This window comes from Chiroxiphia lanceolata, chromosome 2 (assembly GCF_009829145.1).
Source record: "Chiroxiphia lanceolata isolate bChiLan1 chromosome 2, bChiLan1.pri, whole genome shotgun sequence".
In the NCBI taxonomy this organism is placed as follows: domain Eukaryota; kingdom Metazoa; phylum Chordata; class Aves; order Passeriformes; family Pipridae; genus Chiroxiphia; species Chiroxiphia lanceolata.
In genome coordinates this window covers 13672927-13683394 of record NC_045638.1, presented here as the reverse complement: position 1 = coordinate 13683394, position 10468 = coordinate 13672927, and the positions used below count along the sequence as shown (strand labels likewise).

The 10468-nt window shown below is 41.2% G+C and overlaps 1 protein-coding gene across 2 annotated transcripts in view; it reads left to right on the top strand.

The window, feature by feature from the left end:
• The first annotated feature begins 635 nt into the window (after positions 1 to 635).
• Positions 636 to 10468, top strand: part of PDK3 (pyruvate dehydrogenase kinase 3) — a 52007-nt gene continuing 42174 nt past the window's right edge. Inside the window, exon 1 of one of the 2 annotated variants that reach the window (XM_032681047.1) lies at positions 636 to 862. In XM_032681047.1, coding sequence (XP_032536938.1) covers positions 757 to 862 — 106 coding nt within the window. In that variant the 5' untranslated portion in view covers positions 636 to 756. The remainder of the gene's footprint in view (positions 863 to 10468) is intronic. The other variant, XM_032681048.1, reaches the window with a different exon arrangement.

The window sequence follows — 10468 nt, the reverse complement described above, 5'->3', positions numbered from 1 at the left end:
CTCACTGACCACCCATCCAAGAAACCCACCGACCCAAAGGAAGAGAAAGACTGGGCACGTGGACTAATGAACACGAGAAGCAAGAGAATCGTTAACCCACAGAAGACAGAATACTAATTAATGAGAGAACTATGTAACTTGTAGCCAATGAACACTGACTCCTTTGTTTGGCAAACTGTATAAACAGTAAGAAGTTTGGATAGCTGGCGTGGTTGATTTGTAGAATAGCACCCGGGCTTGCACAACTCTGAAATAAACAATCCCCGATTCCCCTGAGTGTGTGTAATTGTCGGCTTGTTGCACACCGGGTAATGAATCCGATTTTTGCGGACTGCCCAGGGAGATGGTGGGGTCACCGTCCCTGGAGGTGTTTAAGGAACGACCGGACGTAGCATTCAGTGCCATACTACTGTTTGGTCGTCGTGTTGGACTCGATAACCTCAACGGTCTTTTCCAGCCTGACTGATTCCATGATTCCGCGATTTTATGGACCGGCTGAGCCGCATCACCCTCTCCCACACGACGCCCGCTCCCGCTCCCCTCAGCCGCCCGCCCGGCCCCGCCCCTCCCTGCTCGCCGACGCGCGCGTGCGCGGCGCGGCCGCGGCGCTCGCCCCTCCCGCCGGGCCGGGCCGGGCCGGGCCGGGCCGGAGCGCGACGGGCGGCGCCGGAGCGGCCGCGCCCCGGGCAGGAGCCGCTCCCCGGGCAGGAGCCACCGCCGCCGCTGGGAGCGGAGCCGGGCGGGCCGCGCCGCGCCATGCGGCTGTGCGGGGCGCTGCTGAAGAGCCCCATCCCCAAGCAAATCGAGTACTACTCGCGCTTCTCCCCCTCGCCCCTCTCCATCAAGCAGTTCCTCGACTTCGGTGAGCGCCGGGGCCGCGGCGTTGAGGGGGGATGTGGGGGGTCACCGCGGCTCTGCCGGCGAGTAGGCCCCGGCTCCTCGGCCACAGCCCCTCGATCCCCGGCTCCTCGCCCCGCAGCGTGAGCGCGGCCGGGCCCGGCGGGGCGGCCCCGCAGGCCGGGGGGCCCCGCGCTGAGTCCGGGCCGTGCGCGAGGTCGGTGGAGAGCGAGCAGCCGCTGCTCGTCTCACTCAGGTGCCAGGAGAGGCAGGCGTGGTGCTCCTTCCCTGCGTAATTCCCGGGCACGGGTACCTTGGGGATGGGGGGTCATACTAAGGGTTTCTGACCTGATGTTTTTGTGAGCTTACCCTCTCCTTCACTCGCTAAATTACTGGTCTTGAGCGTGGAAATTTTAATCTAGAGATCGACTTACTTAAACCTCGGGCGTGAACTCTGGCAGTACTTGTGTGGGAGACCTGTTTGTGCAAAAATCAGAAGTGCTTCAGGAAACGTTGCTGATGAAAAAATAGCATTTTTCTTTTCAGAATAAATAATAATGACATTGTTCGTATAACAATAATTTCAGAATAAATAGCATCTTTCTTTGTAGAAGCACTGAAACTAAACCCAGGAGTGGCTTGTGCTGCTGTTAAAAAACGTGCTTCCATCTAGATAGCAATAAACCTGTATCTGTTATCAGAGGTTGTTTGGCTCCTGCTCTCTGACACAAGAGTTATTGAGATTTTATTATCATATGAATATTGCTGATAGAGTAAATGTAAACGCCAAGTTTAGCACCATGAAGCGTAACAGAGCGTTCCTTCGTTCTACAATTACACTAAAGGTGCAAAAGGACAAAAATGGGCCAGTGGTGTTCAGCCAGAAAGTGATTAAAAGTGGAAACAATTGCACAACGATGGCAATAGTATTAGCGAAAGAATGCTGTAAGTACAGAAAGCCAGTGCTGGGCTCGATAGAACATCTCAGTGAAACAGGTTTTTGTACCATTTAAAAAGAAAACAACAAAAAAACCAGATCACACCATGGCTCCATTTAAAGGAGAACCTTGCTTTCTTTCTCTGGTCTCCGCTCACCTGAATTTGTTCTCACTTCCCCACCCCTTCCTGTGCTGATGGGCTTCTCCAGCTCTGGCATTTGTGCTTCTTATACTGTGTCTTTCTGTACTGTCAAGAGCAATGGCCTAAAACTTATCTTTATTTTAGCCCTGACAATAAACAAATAGTGTCACCGTTGCCTGTTTGAAAGTTGGGTTTGTAAATTGTTGCCAGGGAAGTACTGATGATTGTGAGGCTTTTCAGTTGTGACTAGAGAGGTATGAAGATTTCAGAATTTTCTTTATGCCTTGGATGTTGTGACAAAACTTTGCTTTTTGCTAAGGATTTCTACAGGTCTCTGTTGCCCCTGCATTACTGTTTGCCTTTAGACTTCTCTTCTGTGGCAGCCTTTCAATAATGTTATGTTTGTTCTAACATTGTAGTATCTATATTACTTTGTGGTTTGAAAAATGTCTCGCAATTCTCCAGGAAAAAAGTAGTTTTATGTTACAATTTTAAGCCTGGTTTATGTTAGTGGAAATAAACAGAGTGAGAATGGCATGTTACAGCCTGGCCAGCCTTATTTTTTGGATGTGCTCCAATCTGTTGTCACTGGTGTGTCATTGGAATCGTGTGTGCAGCCTATATATTTAAGTGTATTCATATTTTAAGACTGATGAGAAGGTATCTAGTCGTTGACATTTAAAACCTCTGAAGGAAAAAAAAATATCTATGGTTTAGTCTTGGAAGGTCACTAGGAGTTTCTAAAATTAGTAGTTTTGTTATATCAACATTGCTAAACCTATCAGCTTGATCTTAATAAGCCTTATGGGCCACTTAACATCTGCACTTATGTCCTATTTAGTGCCTGTATTTACTTGGGAAAACTCAAGTAGCAAGTTTACAGCAGTTTAAGCAGATAGATTAAAAACAATGTAGTTACTTAACTTATGTGATCCTAGGTGTTTATGGCTTTGGGTAGTTTCAAGTTCTGTTGGAGACTTCAGAGGCCTAGAGGAAAAATTGACATAAAAACGTAAGGTGATGGTGCAAGAGTTTTACCACTTGAGGCGTGGAAGGCCTGGAGAACATGCACTGTGTCAGGGAGCTATGTTACTTTAATCTGAATTAGCCAGAAAAGAATTTGCTGGTGGCACAGGACACAGGTATTCAAGAGAGCAAATACACCAAGCATAAGGAGCACGATACTCAAGGTGCAGTTCACTTGTGCTTATCTCACCTGCATGTGTAATGGGAAGAAGACACTCTGTTTTGTGGTCAGCTTATAGAGGCTACCTAATGTCTCACTTAAAAAGAAATGGTATTTTTAGTTGAGCTACACGAATGTAGCTTGTTTTACAAAAAGGTGACTGAATTTTCAACAAATACTGAAGAAGAGTAAGCCCAAAGGAAATGTGTGAATAACCCTCTCATGGCAGTCTGATTTTTGTCTGATGTACATTTCTTGTATGGGATTTGCACTTACTGTGATGTGGATTTATTTGAAGAAAGTTTTTTTACTTAAATTCTGATGCTAATGAAACTGCAATGTGTTCTTTATGTCTTTTTTTTATTATAGGTTATATTGGTTTATACTAAGTCAGTGGTGTAAAAATTTATCTTCTTGTAAAAATCCGATGAGCAGGGGAGGAGAAACTTTATATTTCTTGTGAGCTGAAGAGTCTTCAAAGACAGTTGGTGGCAATGTATAGTAAGGTACAGCTTGGGCTTTTGTTTGTTACTAGATAACCTTGTGGGTTGTGTGGAACACACCTGTGTGCATAGTGAGACTGTAGAGTCTCTTCCTTTAAATTAACTTTCTCAGAGAGCTTAATTCAGCTAATTAAACCTCTATAAAAGCCAGTTTGGCTGTTTGAGGTAACTCACTAGTCCCAGAAACCCGTGAAACAAACCAGAAAGCAATAGTTAAACAGCACCTCTCACTTGGTTTTCGTAGCTGAGCCCTGTCTGTGTCACGTCCTTTGTTGAGTTTGCAGCTGTCTTTGTAGCTGCCGCAACTGTGTCAGAGGTTACTGTGTCATGGGCTCGGGACCTCTGTGTCAGAAAGTCTGAGCGCTCAGATTATGCAGCTTTTTTCTGTTTTCGCTGTGTGTACATTTTCTGTTTGCACACTCCTGAATACTGTTCAGGCAGTTTCTTTTGTTATGAAGTGTATTTCCCAAGATTGTTGTGCAATCTCGTTCCTTTGCGAAGGAATGACCTTCTGTAAGTGTGTTTCAATATAAACAAGTTTTGACCTTGTATAATATTAGCATGTCACTCCAGGTTTATTCAGGCCTCTGTATCTAGTCTGGCAAAAACACAAAACCAACTGGATTCAGCTATGTACTTCCAAACTGGGTAGTTCTTCTGGAAGTTTTGATAGATTTCCAAGTACAAGCATTTCTTAATGACCCAGACTGATATAATTACTCAAATATCTTTTCTGAAATGAACTTTTGAGTATAGATGTCATCTAATGTTCAGGTACATGGGTCTTTGTACATTTTGGGAGCTAGACTGTTTGAGAAAAGCAATGCCCGTACTGGAGATCCGTCTTGATAGAGCATCTCAATTTAGGTTTGCTTCAGTGTGTAGAGTGGGCCTTAGAGGGTGACAGGTTAATCCAAAACACACAATAATCTTAATCAGCAACCACATGGATACCCAGTGGGTCATGTATGCCTGGGGAAAATATTAACCCATCACACAGGTTTGTTTGAGAAAAGTAGAGTTTCTTTTCTGTGAGTGTCCTAGCATTTAAAAAAGGCACACGGAGCCCTGCCTCATGGTGCCTGCACTGCAGCCTGTGTTGGTGAGGGCCGGGGGTGAGCCGGCCCCTTAGAGCTGCACTGGTGCCGAACCCTGCCCCAGCTGACAGGCTGCACAGCTGCTTGGCTGCCTCGGTACCTCAGTGAAGTTACTGACAAATGTTTTGGGAAGTGAATGGTTGTACTGCAAAGGTTATATATAATTAAGCACAAATAAAGACATGAGTGAACTATAAATTGTGCAATCCTTTGATCATGCATGAAAGAGTCATTTGAAGTTGTGCTTGTGCTGTGCTGTTGTGAACGTGTGCCAATATACTGTACTCAAGTAATTCTCTCATTGCTGCTGCTCAGCTGACCAGGTGCCTGAGACTTTTGTGAGTCTGAGATTTGTTTCATCAGAAACACCTACCATGTGCTTTTGGAGCTTGTTTACTACTAAATCTGTCTGGGCCAGTTGTACTTAGCCTTTTTTTATGTTTCAAAACAAATATTTTGGATGAATTTTGTACTTACAGGGTTAAACTTTGCTTTTTGTTAGCTCTTTGAACATTTGATGTACTAGTGTTCAGGTACCACATAGTTACTGATGAATTTGGATAAAAAAGTCACGCATATGCTGAAAATAGAAGTGAATCATAGTGAACTCTTGTTGTGGAATGTGGCTTAGGAGATCCTGATTTTGTAGGTTACAGTCAAAATATTTGTGGCAACTACTGCAATTTGTGGCAACTGTGGCATTGAAAAATATCATGAAGGTTGTAATTTGGTAATTTTACTGTACTGTGAACAGCTGAGCATGCAGCAGATAATCAGTGACTGCGTGTGCCCTGGGGCGTATCTGGAGGAAAAGATGATCAGTGGATCCTCCCCATTTTTAAATACAGTTTTTGGTATGAAATTGTTTAGTTTATGTAGTAAAAGGGTACCTGTTATAACTTAGCTGTCTTGACGAAACCTGTAGGCCTCTTCCAAAACTAATATAGAGTAAATCATTTGTTGGCATCACTGTGGATTGTTGACAGTTGTAGGTGATCGGGTTTCTGCAGGAGTGTTTACGCTTCCTGCTGCCGTGTTGGCAGAGGCAGCAGCGCTGAGCTGAAATGTGCTATTGGAAGGGTAGCTGGCAGATACAATTTGAACAAGATGTGGCGGTAGGAAAGTGGAGTTCAAAACCAGCCTTCTGTCTCCAAATATAATTATTAATCTTCTTATGGAAGATGACTGGAAAATTTTTCTACACTAAAAGATATTGGAAGATTTTTATTGAGTGGTTTGTTTTTTTTTTTTTAACAGAACATTGCAATTGTCTTAGATACCGTTTCTCCACCAAAGTTTAGGGCTAAAAGATACTATTGAAGAATTACCTGCCATTTATTGCTTGCAGCTGTCTTTTCTACTTCTGTTTGTGTACTGACCTTAAAACCTTACGCTTGATTTAAATGCATCTTAAAAAAAAAATTTTTCTCTTAACACATATGTTAACCATTGGTATGGTAACCACTGAACTGGATCACAAAGATGAATGCTAGTCAGACATTACTGTCTTCTATTTTCATCTGACTGGCTTCGGCTTCCATCTAGCACTTTCATTACAGCTTTTGTTGGTAAATTGTGATCTTTTGATGCCTGGAATTTTTTCACTATTTTTTCACAATTTGTACATTGTGATGGAGTTTGGTTTTTTTTTTTTATATTGTAAAGCTAAATACATTAAATTAACTATTTCAAGCCTTGTGAAAATACTATGGAATTATCTTTTGTGGCTTTTCCAGAATTTTCAGTGTTGTTCTTCAAATATGCCTGTTACAGCTTTAAATAGAATCCCTTTAGGAGTTTTGCCAGACATTGGAATAGAATCATTTTACTGCTGTTTAGCTTTTACCTTGAAAGGCTACTCGTTGGTCACAATGGCTGCTGGATGTGCTGGATTGTCTGGCTGCTTTTGTTCTTCAATTATTTTGGGGTTATCACTTTTCCATATTCGGTCCTTCATTCCCTAGATCTGGGCATGGATAAAGTTTTCATTTCGTAACATTAAAGAGGGTTTTCTTTGAATGGGCTGTAGCACAGCAAGTAAGCTGGAAACCTTTTTGATGCAACTCTTGTTATTTATAACCTGTTCCTATTTACAGCTGCCAGATGCTGGCAGGCAGCGATGTTCCAATACTATATATAATATTGAGGGGTTTTATAAAGCCTAATATTGATTGTTTTGAAGGTCTGGAAGAGTCGTTGTGGTTAGATAACTTTGTTTAGCAGTCACTGTTAACTGTGGTATGACAGAGATACTTTTGTGTGGGAGTACTATGTAATATTAGAACGGGGTGCATTTCATTTACTGAATTATCTGTATCAGTCACTTTTGCAGGCTGTTTATTCAATAAAGGAACACTTAATTTCTGTGAGTGGTTGAGACTTTGTATATTCTGAATTAAGTTTTTTAGTATAGTTATGGTACAAATTCCATAAATTGTTATTGTAGATGATCAAACTGGATCACCAAGGTAATTTTTTTATCCTCTAAAAGGTTAAGCATTGAAAACTCTTCCTTCAGTAGGTGGTTTGGCTGGCCTGTCTTGTAAGCGTAGGCTTGTAGTCTGCAAGTGAGCATCCTCCAGCTGGTGGAATTGCTTGTGCTTTGTTTCCCAAAACAGGAGAAAATTTCTCAATCTATATTCTGTTTGTCTTTGGACTGACCAGAGGAGCTGGTGCAGTCCTCTGCCTTGAGGCACTGGGAAGGGGAGATGATGTTACCCTGGACACCCCACACACATCTCTGCATGCTCGTGTTTGGGTTTTTTCCCTGAAGCTGATAAGGCATTGAAGCAGTTCGATGTCTTTGGTGCAAGAAAGAGAACAAGAAGCTATGAAGCAGTAAACAATGCCAGTGGTTCTGTTTGCTTCTTTTTAGCAAGTAGCACAAGTAATCCAGAAATTGAGAGAAATTGGGAGCTTGGGAAACTTCTTTCTGGAACGACAAAAAGAGAGGATTTGTAGTTCTTGAAGATCTAAAAATGTTTGGGACACCTTTTTCTTCCAACAACTGGTAGAAATTGCTGAAATGCCTCCTTTAGATTAATTAGAATGTGCTTGAAAATCTTAAACTTAAATTCACGTTCATTTTCATCAAAATTTAATTGATAGCATTTCTTCCCTTCCAGAATGGATGAAATGACAGCTAGTGATTGTAAAGTAACATAACTTCTACAAGCTAAGAAAATAGGTAGATAAGGTCTCTCCTAAGATATAAGGAGTACAAGGTGATCTATCAGTTTTGGAAGGAGGAATTCTGATGCAGACAAAAGATAAGAGAGCAGTAGAACAGTGTTAGGAATTCCAGAAATACAGTTGATTAAAAAAAAAAAATATGAAAGGTGGAAGCAAGGACATCTATCTCGGGTTGCAGTACAAATAACAGCTAAGGTGAAAGGTCATGGGATAAAAAAGCAGATAAAAAGATGTTGAGATTATTTATATTAATTGGGGAGAATGCTCAAGTGTAGCATTTACTTGGTTTAAGTAAGTACATAATGATAAAGACTGTTGAATTCATCTTTGCTTTGGTCTTCAGAAAAAGATGAATTGTATCCAGGAACATAAAGGAAATCACAGTTCTCCCCTGACCCAAATTTTAGATAAGCTGAAATATATCTAGATCCTCTTGGCTTAGTGGGTTCCAGTAGAAGTCAGTCAGTTCTGTGTTTCGTGGGTAGCTTTTTTCTGCAAATGTGAGTGGCCTGGTACAGCACAGCTGCTGCTTATGGACTTCATGGAGATAATGGATGGTGATGGCTCCAGGGTTCTGGAGTGGGAAAATACACTACTTGTCTTTCAGAGAAATGGAAGAGGAGGACATTAGAGTTAAGTCAGGTTACCTGAAGTAGCTGAAAAAAATGATGGAGCTAATAATGAAGTTATACATAGATAAACACCAAGAGAAAAAGAGGTGGTAAAGAGACAATAAATTGTGTTGGGCTGCCCTAATTTCCCAGTTAATTTGATATTTGCTAAGGCAGTAGCAATAGGTGCTGCACCTGGTTTTTTGTGAAGTTTTGGCACAGTCCCATGTGAAATTCTTAATGAAAAAAAAACCCAAAACAACACACAAAACAACAGAATAACTGCAAGGTAAGATTGCTATATAGTAGATATTCAGTGTTCTGGTTCTTGACCCTTCCAGTTGAGCACCCATCTAGGTGCTTGCTCTTCTCCTCCCATCCCCCATTGGCATGGGGAGAGAACGGAAAGGGTAAATATGAGAAAACTCATGGCTTGAGAATAAGACAGTTTTAAAGTGAAGAAAAGAGGAAGAGGAACAAGTGATGCAAAAGCAGTCAGTCGCCACCCCCCACAAGCAGAGTGATGTCTCAGTGTAATGGCTCTCTTGGGAGACAGAGAGAGAAAAAGCACAGCACCCTCTGGGTCTCTGTGGGGAAAGCTGACTCCAGCCTGCCCTACACAGTACAAATATTTATGAAGAACGCTTCATATATACCCTATGTTTTACTAGCAGTCATTGATCTTCACAGGAGTGTTTTGTGTAGAGTGAGTGTTGTGTCTCCACTCCCCCAGAGCCTAAAAAAATATATCCTTCATAGAATTAGACATAGATAGATTTAGCAATTGTTTTATCTATTTTCATAGTTACTATAGTAGAACGGCTTTTCTTGTTGCCAGTTGTCCTTTGTTTTTTAAAATTGCTGAAGTATTTTACAGGCTGCTACTTATCCTTTTAAAAATGTGTTTGGTTTTTTTGTGTTTTTCTGGAGTCAGTTAAATGTAATTTTTCTTCTTGGGTTGAAAGGATAGATTAGAGCACTGAACTGTGATTCTGAGATATAGTTCTTTTTCTGATGCTTTATGTGTTATAAGTGAGTATTTTATTGGCCCTTTTTTCCTCTAATCCCTTCTATGTAAAGTTAAAAAATAACCTTTTGCTAAAAAGTAATTTGCATTTTAACTGCTACTTATTTGTTTTAGTCCTTATTTACGTTTTTCTGAAAGATTTTTGTAACTGGATAAATACCTTCAAACTAGCAATGACATAGAGGAATCCTCTAATCTTTTTTTGTTATGTGATTTGTTAATCATCAAAAGCATTTGGCAACAAGATGTTTAACAGTCTAATACATTTCACCTCACTGAGACTGAAGGGAAACTGGAGCATGTGATATTGGTAGTATTTTTATGTAATTGGTTTTAGCTGGGTGAGTCTTTGCTCATAAACATTAATTTTATTTATGCTGTAGATTTGGAATAGCTTTTCCATTGGCAGGTTGACAGGAACTAAAAGATAAAGCAGGGATTTATATTTTTCTGGAACAGTTAGTGGGAATTATGGAAGTTTTTCATGAAGGTTAGGAAGGAAGTTATCAAAGCTGTGAGTTAAAAGAGTGTTAAAAATTTGGAATATCTAGTTATAACCTTCAATGTGAAAATAGATTTTTACCTCTTATGGGAGGAAAAGGTGATTATGAGTTCCAAGAAGCAAAACTAAGTCTTTTCTGGTCAGTTTATTGTAACAGAATCTGATCAGAGCAACAAAAGAGGAATAAAGTTTCTTTGGCTTGGTATTTTAAGTGTCATCTACATTTAAAAAAAGAATTTAAAATTTGTTTTAAAGTTTTGAGTCTCAGCAGAACAAAACATGACATTTGTTTTGCCCAGGGTCTCCTGTTTGAAAGCCATGGAACCCCTTTGCAGTGAAGGCCAGGGCTGACGTGCAGCTCCTTCTGGCTCGCAGGCTGACTGTTCCCTGCTCTGGACTCAGGACTGTCAGTGGAAGAGGAGTTGATACAGTT